The sequence below is a fragment of the Ovis aries genome, chromosome 14 (genome assembly GCF_016772045.2).
Source record: "Ovis aries strain OAR_USU_Benz2616 breed Rambouillet chromosome 14, ARS-UI_Ramb_v3.0, whole genome shotgun sequence".
In the NCBI taxonomy this organism is placed as follows: domain Eukaryota; kingdom Metazoa; phylum Chordata; class Mammalia; order Artiodactyla; family Bovidae; genus Ovis; species Ovis aries.
In genome coordinates this window covers 25236830-25252646 of record NC_056067.1, presented here as the reverse complement: position 1 = coordinate 25252646, position 15817 = coordinate 25236830, and the positions used below count along the sequence as shown (strand labels likewise).

At 47.8% G+C, this 15817-nt stretch overlaps 1 protein-coding gene across 2 annotated transcripts in view; it reads right to left on the bottom strand.

Moving 5' to 3' along the window:
- Window positions 1-13768, bottom strand: part of ADGRG3 (adhesion G protein-coupled receptor G3) — a 28059-nt gene extending 14291 nt beyond the window's left edge. For both annotated transcript variants that reach the window (XM_042231710.2, XM_042231711.2), the window contains exons 1-3: window positions 13651-13768; window positions 6838-7000; window positions 1314-1452 (exon numbers count right to left, since the gene is read on the bottom strand). In XM_042231710.2, coding sequence (XP_042087644.1) covers window positions 1314-1452; window positions 6838-7000; window positions 13651-13702 — 354 coding nt within the window. In that variant the 5' untranslated portion in view covers window positions 13703-13768. The remainder of the gene's footprint in view (window positions 1-1313; window positions 1453-6837; window positions 7001-13650) is intronic.
- Between the last annotated feature and the right edge of the window lie 2049 nt (window positions 13769-15817).

The window sequence follows — 15817 nt, the reverse complement described above, 5'->3', positions numbered from 1 at the left end:
GAGGACAAAGAGGAAGAATACAAGAGTTCACATTGAATGTAATATCCATCCCCACCCAACAACACATTTTGTAACAGCTAAAAATGCAAAATATTAAAATAAATTTTCATGGGTAGTTGCCAAGTGTGTTTCGTCCATTCTGTGACCTCACTGTTCCCCTGGGGCTGCAGCCTGGTCCCACCTGATCCTGCCTCAAAAGCACCCATGGGCATGGAAAGAGGGGGAGCTACGTATTATAGCCGAGAGCTTCAACTTTCTGCTTCCTAGCCCAGAACCTTGTCAAAAGGACATGTGGGTGATTTCAGAGGCCGGTGCCTACCCCACTGCTAGGGTGAAGTGATAAAGGGCTGAGAAAGGCCCCTCCATCTTCCATCTCTCCTTCTCTGCTGCTGCTACTGCTAAGTCACTTCAGTCATGTCCCTGGGATTCACCAGGCAAGAACACTGGAGTGGGTTGCCATTTCCTTCTCCAATGCATGAAAGTGAAAAGTGAAAGCGAAGTCGCTCAGTCGTGCCCAACCCTCAGCGACCCCATGGACTGCAGCCTTCCAGGCTCCTCCATCCGTGGGATTTTCAAGGCAAGAATACTGGAGTGGGGTGCCATTGCCTTCTCTGCTCTCTTTCTCGAGGCTGACCTAAAAGTCCTTCAGTGACAGACCACTTCCTGCTGCTCAAACTTCTGCTTTATGCCTGGAGGGAGGCTGTGCCCTCACTGCACCAAATATTCCCTGTAAGTTATCGCATTTTCTCTGTCTGATAACCTTTACAGTGGGCAATACCATCCCCATTTTACAGATGGAGAAACTGGGGCTCTGAAAAGTTCAGTACTTTGCCCAAGATCACAGTAACTAGTTAGGGCAGAATCCAGAGTCTGCCTGTTAACCCTTTGCAGTACCTCCATCAGTGCCTCTATCTGGTTTCTAACATGTTCCCTGATAGAAGTTCTCTTGAGAATGTCAGACTTTGGAGGAGCCTTCAAGCTCATTTTATAGATGAGGACTCAGGGGCCCAGAGAGGGGAGGGGATTCCCTTGAGGACACTTTGTCAGGTAGGGGAGAGTCCAGGACTAGAACACTGACTCGATTTGGCAATCTTCTGAAGGCCTCATGCTAGCACCCTGGACAATCTGTTACCAGGATCCACTCATCCAGCTAACTCACCAGCATGCACTAGCTAGGTGGCAGAGAACTACCCAGTGTGACTTGGGAAGGACAATTGTTGATGGACACCAAGCACAGACCATGATTCTCTCAGAAAAATATGCCTGAGGAAAGTAGGGCCAGAACCCACCAAAGGGGACGGGGGAGTCTTCACCTGAGAGGGGGTCAGAGAGAAGTACAGGTCTTCTGAGACACTGGTGTTGATGCTTTTGACAAGCGCCGTCAAAAAAGACGTATTCAATGTGTCCATCTGACTCCTCTCCACCAGATAGGTCTCGAAGTTCAGCCAATATCTATAAGGGAAGATAGGGTCTTGCAGTTTGAGTCACTCACTCACTCACCTGGATGACAGGAGGAGGAATACCATGGACAGCGATCATCAGGCTTTTGGTATAGGAGGGGTGACCCAGGATATCAAAGGGAAGACCATGATGCTGCAGGAGAAGAGGGGTGCACGGGAGCGATTCATGCTAGTTCTGAGGGATTCTAGTCAGAGGTCCCCCTGAGTACATGTTTCTCTTTTTTGGTAACAAAATACATTACAATGTAAAGTTTGTCATCTTAACCATTTTAAAGTGTGCAATTCAGTGGCCTTAAAGACATGCACAACATTTGAAATCATCTTTGCTATCTAGCTCCAGAAATGTCCATCACCCTAAAAGGAAACCCTGAACCCATAAAGCAGGTGCTCTTCCCCCAGGCTCTGGCAACCACTAGTCTATGAGTTTGCCTGTTCTGGATATTTCATATAAATGGAATTATGTGCTATCAGGTCTGTTGGCTTCTTCCACTTAGTATGTTTTCAAGGTTTACCTATGTTATAGCATGTGTAAGTATTTCATTCCTTTTTATGGATGAATAATATACCTTCATATGTATATACCGCCTTTTGTTTATACATGTTTCCATTGATAGGCATTTGGATTGTCTCAACTTTTTGGCTGTTGTGAGTAGAGCTGCTTGTATTCACATAAATGCTTTTGTTTGAAGAGGTGTTTTTTTTTTTTAAGTCTTTATTGCATTTGATACAATGTTGTTTCTGTCTTGTGTCATTGTTTCTTGGCCAGGAGACATGTGTGATTAGCTCCCCAACCAGGGATTGAACTCACACCAGCTGCATTGGAAGGTGAAGTCTTAACCACTGGATCACCAGGGAAGCCCCTGAAGACTTGCTTTTAATTCTTTTGGGTGAATACCTGGGAGCAGAAGTGCTGGTAATTCTATGTTTAACTTCTTGAGGAACTATTCAACTGTTTTCCATATCAGCTGCATCATTTTATAGTCCCATTACCAATGGATGAGGGTTTTGACTTCTCCAGATTCTTGCCAACACTTAGTATTTTCCACATTGTTTCATTTTCAAATATAGCCATCCTAGGGGGTGTGAAGTGGTATCTCACTGTGGTTTTAATTTGCATTTCTCTAGTGACTAATGATATTGAGCACATTTTCATGTGTTCATTGGTTTGTGTAAATCTTCTCTGGAGAAATTCTTCTGGGTAGTTGAAACTGTGGGATGATCAGTGTGTGGTGTGAGGGCTGTGCTCGGCTGTGCTGTGCTTAGTCGCTCAGTCATGTCTAACTCTTTGTGACCCCATGGACTGCAGCCCGCCAGTCTCCTCAGTCCATGGGATTCTCCAGACAAGAATACTGGAGTGGGTGCCTTGCCCTCCTCCAGGGGGTCTTCCCAACCCAGGGTTAGAACCCAGGTTCCCCACATTGCAGGTGGATTCTTTACCGGCTGAGCCACCAGGGAAGCCCAAGAATGCTGGAGCAGGTAGCCTATCCCTTCTCCAGGGGATCTTCCTGACCCAGGAATCAGACTGGGGTCCCCTGCATTGCAGGCAGGTTCTTTACCAGCTGAACTACCAGGGAAGCCCCGGTGTGAGAGCTCACTCACATTTATTACCAAGTGCTAAGTGAACACAGGGAATTCAGCCTTTGAAGACTTAGCTCTATGGACACTGACTTATCGGAACTGAACTGGCATTGGAAATACATAGAATACAACTTTAATTGTCATTTATTTTACTGTAGCCCTCTTGCCATGGGCTAGAACAGGGGTCCCCGGTCCCCGGAGCCGCAGACGGGCATCAGTCCATGGACCGTTAGAAACTGGGTCGCACAGCAGGAGGTGAGGAGTTGTCTTCCACAAAACCAGGCCCTAGTGCCAAAAATGTTGGGGACCACTGGGCTGGAAAGTTGGGGTGAGGCAAGGCCCCCCTCCCAACCCAGTCCCTGTCCTGGTGCTCTCCATGGTGCTGAAACTTCTCTGGCCAGAGTTCCTCTTCCTGAGCAAGGGGTCCTAAGATGTGTTGCCCATGTTTTAAAAATAATTGTAAACAGGTGAAGGCTGAAGTAGCAACGAGAGAGAAGTGGAACAAGAACAAATAGAGCCAGATCAAGGCTACTGGAAAGAAGTAGCTATGGAGGGCTTGCAAGGGAGACAAAAGGGAGAATTTGATTTCAACATCATTTTTTGAATAGTCACAGTTACCCAGGTGGTGCTGGTAGTAAAGAACACATCTGCCAATGCAGGAGGCATAAGAGATTCTGGTTCGATCCCTGGGTTGGGAAGATCCCCTGGAGAAGGAAATGACAACCCACTCTAGTATTCTTGCCTAGAGAATTCCATGGGCAGAGGAGTCTGGTGGGCTATGGTCCATAGAGTCACAAAGAGTCAGACATGACTGAAGTGACTTTGCACAGCACCAAGGAGTAAAACTCCAAGGAAACCACACACAGGACAAAAATATTGTAAAATATAATCCATGAAAACATGTGCAAATGAGATTGGATGGATCCGGCAACTAGAACATCCAGCCAGGAACAGTGGGGTGAGACTGTCCAAATCCATTGACTGAGATACACCAATTGATGCTACTTTTTATCTTTCAAAAATCTAAACAAAGAAGTTTTTTGATTTTTATTGTTACCAAATAAAATAGAGAATTTTATTTCACAATACATATAGCTCACCTCATGCACTCCAAACATTCCTTTCCCTTACAAAACAGACCATGAATTTACTTTCTTGAGGGAAGATTTTCTGATCTGGCTTTCAGAGCACTTTTTAAAAATTGTTTTAGTTGTGAAAGTAACATATATTCAGAAATTCTAAAGCATAAACGAAAATGAAAAGAAAGTGTTAGTCACTCAGTTCTGTCCAACTCTATGTGGTCCCATGGATTGTCTCCTCTGTCCATGGAATTCTCCAGGCAAGAATACAGGAGTGGGTTGCCATTCCCTTCTCCATAGATGTATAACTGAATTTTTAATTGTAAAGCTGACACTCATTTAAGGGTCCTCTTCTTTGTCTGGTACTAATTTAACTATTGAGATATCTTTTTGTTTGTGTTTGTTTGCATGATACATTTTTTTTTTTCGTTGTAGGTGGTGTGAAGTTCAAGAACTTGTCTTTTACCTTGGAGGGGACATCTTGATATTCTCTAGTCCTCTGAATGTCCAGGAGATGCACTGAGGTGATGGGACCCTGAATTCTTAGGGAGTTTGTCTCCTATCTTCTGGTTCACGCGTGTCTTCCTACAGCATCTTCACTACTTGCTGCTTTCTGCTCATCAGATCTAATCAGCAATGTTGTCAATCTGGTGAACTTTATAGAATGTCAGGATGAGTGAGGTCTCTGTGAATTATCTTATGACAGTGAAAAGACTTCATGTGGCCCCGAGGAAACACTGTGGCTATATACTGTTAGCTCTGCCAAGTAAAAGCAAACGACTTCAGGGACTTCTCTGGTGGTCCCGTGGTTAAAATCCACCTTCCAATGCAGGGGACTCAGGTTCAACTGTCTTCCCTCATAGCTCAGTTGGTAAAGAATCTTCCTGCAAAGCAGGAGACCCTGGGTTGATTTCTGGGTCAGGAAGATCTGCTGGAGTAGGGATAGGTTACCCACTCCAGTATTCTTGGGTTTCCCTTGTGGCTCAGCTGGTAAAGAATCTGCCTCCAATACAGGAGGTCTGGGTTCGATCCCTGGGTTGGGAAGACCCCTTGGCAATCCCCCTCACTGCCACTACAGAGTCCACGTGCTGCAACTGCTAAGTCCGAGCACTCTAGACCCCATGCTCCACAACAGAAGATGTCCATATATCACAATGGGAAGCCCTTGTACCGCAACTAGAGAAAAGTCTGTATGCTGCAATGAAGGCCTAGCACAGCCAAATTTTTTTTCAAAACTTTTTCAAAAAGCAAACTACTTTTGGAAGTCCTTGAAAAATGGTTTGGAGGAGAAAAAAAAAAACATTAGCCATGTAATAGCCGCATAGCGATAGCGAGGGGCTGTGTTGATTTCTTTGTGAAAACATACTCATCAGGGACAGCAGCTGTGATTAGATTCACTACCTGATTAAGTTTATGACAGTCCATGTCATTCTCCAAGACCCACCTGACTGATGGTGTGTTAAATGGAGTTATGGCAGGTGTTATCACTTCTGCTTCTTTCAAGGCTGCATTAACCTCTATATTTGCCCCCATCGATGTTGTTTTATTTCTGGTTTACTATCTCAGTGGGAAGAAGACATTCCAGGAGCTAGTATTTAGCCATTCAATGAAATGCCCTCCCAAATGCAATTCAATAATGAAAGTATAATCTCTTTAATAAACAGTGCCAAAATTGGAGTTCCCCAGTGCTAGAGAGGCTAAGAATCCACCTGCCAGTGCAGGAGACATGGGTTCGATCGATCCCTGGTCCAGGAAGATTACACATGCCTCGGGGCAACTAGGCCAGTGAACTGCAACTCCTGAAGCCCGAACACCCAGAGCTCGTGCTCCACACAAGAGAAGCCACTATAATGAGAAGCCTGAGCAGTGCAGTGAAGAATAGCCTCCACTCACCTTGCAGCAGCAAAGATCCAGGGCAGCTATAAATTCATTCATTAATTAAAAATTTTTAAAAAGATAGTGCCAAAACCGTTAGCTATCTAAATGCAAAATTACAGCAATAACATAAAGCTAGACATTTATCTCACACTGTGCACAAAAAATGAACCTCAAATGCTAATTGAGCTTAATTATAAGACTTCAAACAATACACTTAGAGCAGAAAACTTAGAAGAAAAATTTTATAGCTTTGCTAGATGAACATTTCTTTGATATGTTTTAAATTTAAGTTAGAATTTATCAAAATTAGATGCTTTTGATCTTCAAAAGGCATTGTTAGGAAAATGAAAAAACAAAACATATACTGGGAGAGAATACATATTTGCAAATCATACATCTGATAAAGGACTTGTATCCAGAATTCTTAAAACTCGGTAGTAAGAAGACAACCCAGTTTTTTAAAAGAGAGGAAGATTTGAATTTCACCAAAGAAAATACGTAAGCACATGAAAAGTTACTCAACATCATTAGTCATTTGTTAAATGCAAATAAAATCATAGTGAAATACCACCCACACTCGGTGAAATGGCTATAACCCAAAATACCAACAGTATTGTAAAAATGTATTGAAACTACAACCCTTTTATACTGCTTACGGGAAAGCAAATGATATAGCCACTTTGAGAATCAGTTTGGCAGTTTTTTATAAAGCTAAACATTTGCTTTCTATATATTCCAGCAATTCCATTCCCAAAGAAATGAAAACATGTCTACAAAGAACTTGAATTCAAATGTTTATGGGAGAGGCCCAGATTCCTGCTCCAGCTCAGAGAGCCCTTTACCTCTGCAAGTTTCCCAGATGGCAGAGTTCCTCCTGAGAATGTGTACATTTTGAGAAGCAACCAGCAGTTCTGTTAAGGTCAAAGTCTTCATACAAGTTCATATTGGCGGAGCCCTGGCAGACATTTCTTGGCTTTTCATCTCTGCGTGTGGAATCTCCCTCATCTAACGGAAGGATGCAAAATGTGAATGTTCTGCATGGGGAGGCGCCACAAGAGCAGAGGTTAGAGGAGTTCAGGGTCCAGAGTCTAGTGGTGTGGACTAGAACCCCAACTCCATACATCCACACCAACTGTGTGAACTTGAGATGGATCCATATCCTCCCTGGACCTCGGTTTCAAGGTGAAGGAGATAATATCCTGCCCCTGCCGCACCGCCCCGACCCCCCACATCTCACAGGGCCAGTGGGCTACTTCGGGGAAAGTGCGTACAAAAGTCTTGGCACATGACTCTATAGATAAAGGTTCATGTTAGTGCAGATACCCTTTCCTGCCTCCTCCAGGGAGTCTGCCTGGCTTTTTTGCATTTGTTCCACATCAGACTTTTCAAAGCCTTCACAAGTGGGACGCATGGTGCAACTCTTAGACGTGATCTGTTTTGGTTTGCCTCATTCTCCCACATTCCCAGCACAACCCTCATGGCTACCTCCTGGTATAGGTGGAAAATAGAGCAGAGTGAGGCTCCCTGAAGCAGAATGACTGAGCAAGGTCAACAGCTGGTTGGAGGCTCCAGGACCAGAGGTCAGCTTTCACCCGGTAGGGGATGAGTGCAAGCTTCAGGTCACTAGCTGTGTGACCTCAGATAAATTACTTAAACTCTCTGATACTCAGTCCCATTGGCCAAATGAAGCTGATGATGCTTTCCTTCCTAGTTGTGGGGAGGATTACAGATCATACGTGTCAAGGACATAGCTCACAGCTCACAGGAGGGGTACAAAGAGTCAGTATTATTTATTCCTGGAGGTGAGAAAGGCATTGTAAAACTATTTGCATATTTATGTATTTACATTGGATGGAAGGATGTGTCTATATATTTACCTATCTCTCAACAAAAATAATATATGAACAGAGTTTTTAAAAACAAACTGTACACAAGGACATGAAATGAAAAGTAAAAGGCCCTGCAACTCCCAGGTCACACTCCAGAGTTTACTACCTATAAAAGTTTATTGTACAACTTTCCAGGGAATGACTATGCATATGCAAGTATTTTATGCGAATTTACAAATTTACCTGAACGGGATCATTTAGCAATATATCTAAAAGAGCTTTCTGTGTCAGCACATACCATCCATCTCATTCATCATATATTTGCATACTATTTCAGTATACGGGTATTGCAATGCTTCTTCAGTTGGTCCTCTCTTGGTGAACATTTAGGGGGTTCTGTTTTATTTTTATTTACTATTTTGAATACTCACATCTTTGTCAGTGTATGTTATGAATTCATAGAAAACATTCCTATCCTCGGCATTTCTATATCAAAATGTATGCACTTTGGAAAATTGCTAGATATTATTGAATTTCCTTCTTTTTTCAAAAAAGATGTATGCAATTTTATGTACTTATTTGGCTGCACTGGGTCTTTGCTGCTGAGGCAGGCTTTTCCTACTTACAGTGCGCCGGCTCTAGGCACTCAGGCTTCAGTGGTTGTGGCATACAGACCAATTTGCTCTGTGGGCTTAGTTGTCTGGTGGCATGTGGAATCTTCCTGGACCAGGGATTGAACCTATGACCCTTGCACTGGCAAGTGGATTCTTAACCACTGGGCCACCAGGGAAGTCCTCAAAGCCCTCAAATTTCCTTCTCAAAAGGGCTACAGCTCTTTAGACTTGCACCCAAATGGGCAAGAGCGACTGCTTACTCACACGCTCACAGTCCTAGACTTCACCAAACTTTCAAATCTTTGCTAGGCTGGGGGGTTAATTGGATTTCATTTTTATTTTAGAAGGAGTCTAAGCATCTATTTGTATGTCTTTTTCCACGAACTGCTTTATTGTTTCCTTTACAGGGGTGAGCCTGGATCTTGACGATCTGTGCCTTTAAGTTCTTACTGGCCCACCAGGAGCTGAGGGTGAGGTAGGCAGGGAGACATTTACTTTTCATTTTTTCACACCCTTCTCCAGTGTTTGATTTTTTTTTAAAGTATGTACAGTATTACTCTCACATTAAATGAAACCAGTTAAATTTTAAGACAAAAATGAAATACATAGTAAAGACAACAGCACGGCAAAGTCAGGGTAAATGAGGGTAAAACAGTAAGATTTTCAAGTGGATATAATAATTAGGGCTATGTGTGACAACGTTTTAAGCAGCTTATAAAGGAACTTTAGTTTTCTGTTAGATTGTAAAGATAGCCATAATATGTTGTTTAATGGGAAAAAGCACAGGATGGGCGAGAATATGCAGAACGAGATCCATGTTTTCTTTCTAAGCAAAGGAGGAAGAGAGGGGCTTCCCCAGTGGCTCAGAGATAAACAATCCACCTGCCGTTGCAGGAGACATGGGTTCGATCCCTGATCTGGAAAGACCCCCAAGAAGCAGAGCAGCTAAGCCTGGGAGCCACTATGACTGAGCCTGTGCTCTAGGGCCTGGGAGCCACAGCTACTGAAGCCCACGCTCCCTGGAGCCCACGCTCCGAGACAAAAGCAGCCACCGTGATGAGCAGCCTCTGCACCACAGCGAGGGGAAAGCCCAGGCAGCGATGAGACCCGGCAGAGCCAGAAATTAAAGGGAAATAATTTTTAAAGAGGAGGAAGAGAGAGAAAACGGGGCAGGAGGGAGAAAGAGAGAAGGAAGAAGAGCAGAGAGGAAGAGGAGGGGAGCCCAGGAAAGTGTCACGTCAGCTCCAGGGGAGGGAACATTGTCTTTTAATGGCAGCCCTCTGTGTGCCTGAGGGCTACTCATGGGTGCTGGGTACAGGGGGTACCTCCGCAGGTGTGAACAGAGCCTCCCTCCTGGCCCGCCATGAGATTTCAGGGCCTTCAGACTTAAGAAGCCCTTGGCAAGTACCTGGGGCAGAGAAGATTACAAAACATCTTTTTTTGCAATTAGTTTTGGAAGACATTATCAGAAGCATTTAGCCCAGGCGGGGAGAGCCTGACCCAGGCCTTTGTGTCAGAGGTCCCTCCAAACCCACCCTACTCTTCTCCATCCTGCTCTGACCCAGAGGTTGGTCTCCAAGGACCACCTCAATCCGGGTTCATATGGGGAGTGGGGGATGGGCAAAGAGGTCAGAGGGAAGGATAGTACCTGCTCCTCCCTAGCCTCCCCATCACTGGCCTGCTTCTCTCTGCCGACAGCCACAGACTCTTGTTCCTGACCTGTCCTTAGTAAAGTATCCCCCCCTGCCTTTTTTAAACATTTTTTTAAATGTGGACCATTTTTGAAGTCTTTATTGAATTTGTTACAGTATTGCTTCTGTTAGGTAGTTAGAAAGGAAAAAGGAATCCAGAATGGTGGTGGCTAAAAGACAAAGACAAAGAAGGGAAAAGTCCCTGAAAACAGAACAAAGGAAGATTCGAGGACGGAGTGAGAACCTCAGGTAAAACAAACAGCCCTGCTGGCTAGCCCAATTTACAAAGGGCAGGCTCAAGGGGAGGAGAAAAAACATATAAAAAGAGGAGCCAAAATTGGGCCAGGGGCTTCTCTTCTTTTCATGTCTTTTGGTTTGGCCCACCCTCACACCTTGAGGATGTATTTTCCTTTGCTTTCTAAGTGAAAAATATAAACTAGTACAGCCACTATGGAGAACAGTGTGGAGATTCCTTGAAAAACTGGAAATAGAACTGCTATACGACCCAGCAATTCCACCGCTGGGCATACACACCGAGGAAACCAGAATTGAAAGAGACGCGTGTACCCCAGTGTTCATCGCAGCACTATTTACGATAGCCAGGACATGGAAGCAACCTAGATGTCCATCAGCAGACGAATGGCTAAGAAAGCTGTGGTACATATACACAATGGAGTATTACTCAGCCATTAAAAAGAATACATTTGAATCAGTTCTAATGAGGTGGATGAAACTGGAGCCTATTAAACAAAGTGAAGTAAGTCAGAAAGAAAAACACCAATACAGTATACTAACACATATATACGGAATTTAGAAAGATGGTAATGATGACCCTGTATGCGAGACAGCAAAAGAGACGCAGGCTGTAGAGAACAGACTTTTGGACTCTGAGAGAAGGCGAGGGTGGGATGATTTTGAGAGAATAGCGTTGAAACATGTATATTATCATATGTGAAATAGATCTCCAGTCCAGGTTCGATGCATGAGACAGGGTGCTCAGGGCTGGTGCACTGGGATGACCCAGAGGGATGGGATGGGGAGGGAGGTGGGAGAGGAGTTCAGGATGGGGAACACATATACATCCATAGTGGATTCATGTGAATGTATGGCAAAACCACGACAACATTGTAAAGTAATTAGCCTCCAATTAAAATAAAGAGGAAAAAAAAAAAAGCTGTAACACGGAGCTGTAACACTGGTCCATCCGAGGAAAGTACATGGGGCTGTAACACTGGCCCATCCGAGAGCTATAACACTGGTCTGTCCATCACTTCAAATTTTTGTTGCGACCAGGCAGAACCAAGGAAATTACAAACTCCCCAACTATTTCTCTTTTATGTTTTTGATTTTTGGCCACAAGGCATGTAGGACCTTAGCTCCCCGACCAGGGATTAAACCTGTATCCCCTGCATTGGAAGGTGAAGTCTTAACCACTAGGCCACCAGGGAAGTCCCAGGAAACTAACCCTTTATTAAAGAGACCATCTGCTTCCCTCTAGATACCTCCCAGCGGCACAGTGGTAAAGAATCCAATCCACACAGGAGATGCAAGAGGGTTCGATCCCTGGGTTGGGAGGAAACCCTGGAGTTGGAAATGGCAACCTGCTCCAGTATTTTTGCCTGGAAAATCCCATGGACAGAGGAGTCTGGAAGGCTACAGTCCATGAGGTCTCAAAAGTGTTGGACACGACTGAGCGACTGAACACGCACACGCTTCTCCCTCTGGGTCCCTACTCCTTTGACGCACCCATGTCACTCTGCTAGAATGTGAGTCCCTTGAGAGCAGGGACCACATGGTATATGAGCACAGGGCCTGACATTGTGCCGAGGGCTCCATTCATTCGGGAATGAATGAATGAAAAGAGCAAATGAAGGCATGGCAACTGCCCAAAAACACACACAAAGAAAGGACCTTACCCCAAGACATAAACCTCTCAGGGCTCCTCACACTGCTTAAACAGCTGAGCCAGAGCACCCATCTCACCACAGGGGAAACTGTCACTCCAAGGGGACTCTGAGGCTTGACCAGAAAATTACAGCTTCTGTGAGGGGCCCAGGGTCCTTATGAGGTCAAGCAAGAGCCACTGTTGGTTATGAAGTTAATTAATCCTTCAAGTGTTGCTGCCATACCTCTGGCACAACGTTGCCATTTTTCACACTTTTTTGAGCCATGTCCACGTGTGTTAGTTGCTCAGTCATGTCCGACTCTTTGTGACCCCACAGGCTCCTCGGTCCACAAAATTCTCTAGGCAAGAATACTGGAGTGGGTTGCCATTCCCTTCTCCAGGGAATCTTCCTGACCCAGGGATTGAACCCAGGTCTCCTGCATTGCAGGCAGATTCTTTACCATCTGAGCCACCAGGGAAGCCCTATTTTGTGCCTTAGACTGAATTTTGCATTTCCCTGAATTTCCCAACTTTTGAAGAGAAGAGGATCACTTGAAGCCCTGAGAGATCAATCCAAAGCCGTGTGACCCCACGCTGGACACACACTGGGGTGGGGATGAGGCACGGGCACTCAGGCCACTCACTGAATCAAGAGCGAAACAGGAGGAGCAGCCAAGCCTCAGAAAAACAGACAGCCCATGGGGAAGGGGCATCATCCTCTGCCCCAGGGGGTCGCTGCAGAAGGCAGAGAGCAGCCAGGGAGAGCTGGCCAGGGGGGCCAGGGGTAGGGGGCCGCTTTCCCAGGAAGGAGGACAGCAAGGGCACAGCCTGGCACCCTCAGGCTGCCTCTGGACAACCACCGTGTGAATGTGTGCCAGACCAGGAGTGCGGGCTTCCCTGGCGGACCAGTGGTTAGGACTTTGCCTTCCAGTGTGGGGGGTGTGGGTTCGATCCTTGGTTGGGGAGCTAAGATCCCGCATGTCTTGGGGTCAAAAAAACAGAAGCAATATGATAACAAACTCAACAAAGACTTTTAAAATGCCCCACATTAAATATATATATATATATATATATATATATATATATATATATATATATATATTTGGGGAAAGAAAGGCCAAGAGTGAAGGAATGGAAAGCCTAATTCTCAGCTTGGGTGACTGGGTACTGTGGAGTTATTGTGGGGTCAGGGAAGGGGAGCCAGTGTGGCTGGGGAAAGGGGTTGGTGGTGGTGGGAGGGCAGTGCAGGCCGTGTCTGGCCTCAGCCTCCAGGGGGTCCCAGACTCCTTTCCAAGGGGCTCAGAGGCAGTGGAGAAGGGCTTGTCCCATCCCTTCACCCCGTGTCCCAGAGCCAAGACTGTCAGGGAGCCGCAGCCTGAGGTGTGGGGGTCAGGGAGCATGCTCCATGGCCCCCCATCTCCAGGGTGCTGTGGGGAAGGCACGGGGACCCAAGACGAGTGCTGACCCAAGTTTATCAGGACAGTAAAACTGACCCAGAGGTCAGAGGAGGTGAGGTGGCCGTCAGGGTGGGCTCCTCAGAGGACACGCTCCAGACATGCCCCCTCCCCACCCCTCCCCGTCCCCAACCCCGGCTCTCCCAGGCTTGGCAGGAGGGGGTGAGGAGCCCACTGCTCACCTGGGGCCAGATGCAGGAGTAGCAGGACCCCCAGGGCCCTGGGCGCCACCATCCTGGGCCAGCCTCGTCCACGCCGGCCAGAGCCCTGCAGCTGTGCGTCCTTCTGGCCCCAGGCTCTGCTGAGCCGGCCCTCCCTGGCCCCCACCCCGCGGTGTCACCACTTCCTGTGGCCTCTTTCTCCCTTCCTGTGCCATGGCACCGTCGGTTAAGTTGTGAAAGGTGAGTGCGGGGAACTGAGCAGTGTTCCTAGCCTCACCCCGCCCCGTGACCACCTGCAGAGGGGCCCAGACTCCCTGGGAGCTGCTGAACCTACCCCAGGGACACTGCTCCTGGGGTCTTATCTGGGTGGGTGTGGGGATCCAGCAGCCACAGAAGCTCTGAGCAGGTTTCTGGGCAGTGATGATGGGCCCACGCTTTGGAACCAACAATTCTTTTTTCAGATCCTCCATTCACAAGCGAGGGGCCTCTCTGAGCCTCAATTTCCCACTTTGGTAAACAGACACCAGGTGGCCCAGTCAGTAAAGAATTCGCCTGCATTGTAGAAGACGGCCTGCAGCTCAGGAGACCAGGGTTCGATCCTTGGGTTGGAAAGATCCCCTGGAGGAGGAAATGGCGACCCACTCCAGTATTCTTGCCTGGAAAATCCCACAGACAGAGGAGCCTGGTGGGCTAGAGTCCATGGGGTTGCAAGAGTCGGGCATGACTGAGCGATTAAACCACCAAAACAGACACAGCAATGCAGCAATGCCTCCTAGGGCTATGTTGGGTGTGTGAGGAGACCCGTCACGCGGCAGACATGCAGCTCGGCTGTAGGGATGAGAATGAAGATGAGGAGAGAGTTGACACTCCCTCCTTCAGGCCTAGGATTTGAAGACCAAGGCTCAAGCCCAGGCCTGCTAGGGTCCTGGGAGGAGAGGAGGAGCCAGGCCTGGAGGCCCCCGGGGCCACTTCCCTCCCCCACCCAGCAGATGGAAAAACAGGAGAGGTATGAGCGAGGGCCCTGGGGCTTGGTCAGAGCCGGGCTGACGTCTGTCCTGGCCACTTCCCGGCTGCCTGAGCTGGCGTGAGCTAACCTCTGCTCCGAGTTTTTTATGAGGCATGGGGAGGATTCAAAAGACGGGTAGGCCCGCCCAGCCCTGGCTGGCTTCTCTTTCCTCTTCCTCCCACGTAGTGTCCACACAGGACTCAGCCTCTTGCTAGGCCCTCTCTGCCCTGGGAGGGTTGGGGCCACACAGGGGGCAGGTGGGAATCTGACAGGACCCCAGGCACTTCCTCTGCAGGGAAGGCTGGAAGGGTGAATGGGAGCCACTGGCCTGCCCCTCTGCCCACCTCCGCCTGACTGGCCGCCTCCTCTCTCCCAGCCGCAGGTCAGGGCAAGGGCTCGGTGAACCATGACTGCTAGGTTCCACCCCTGGAGACCCACCTGGTGCCTGGGGCTCGCAGACGGACTCCCGGATGCCTTCTTGTAAAGAGGAGCCTGAGCCCTGCAGACCGGAACCCAGAGTGTACAGCCCCCCTGGGGAGACAGGACCGGGACTGGCAAAGTGGTGGGGAAGGCCCGGCAGGGCCAGAGCAGGGGCCACCGCTCCTAGGCCCAACGGGGGCTGGAGCTGAGCATGGAGCCACTCAGAGCCCTGGGGATTCCCAGGAACACCTCCCCGCTTCAACCGTCTCCTATCCTCAGCTTGTCCAAATGGCTCCAGGTTTGGAGTCTCCTGGTTCGAGGCCTCCGGTACTCTGGACAGGCCCAGCCAACTCACCTCCTGGCTTGCCAGCCCATTTCCCACACAAAGGGGGAAACAAGCCTGGTGGGACCAGAGGTCCGATTGTCCAAAGTCCCACAGCCCAGAGATAAGTGTGATCAAGAACCATCTGGGTTGAGGAGTACTGCAGAGCCATCAGATGGCCCGTTCAGGGCTGTCACGAGAGGATGAGATCCGACCAGAAACCTGGACCCGCTACCTGAGCTGGCCCTGGAAACAGACACTAGGTGCTCAAGAGAGTCCTTTGGAGTGGGAGGATTTGTTTGAGGGGAGTGCTATCGGCCTGGGGGAAGGGGCTGGGTCACCCTTCCTGCCCTCCCTGAGGATGGCTGGAGGTGTTTCCTAAGGTCTAGCCAAGTAATGTTGGTCTGAGAGACCCCCAGAGAGGTCCACGAAGGGGAGAT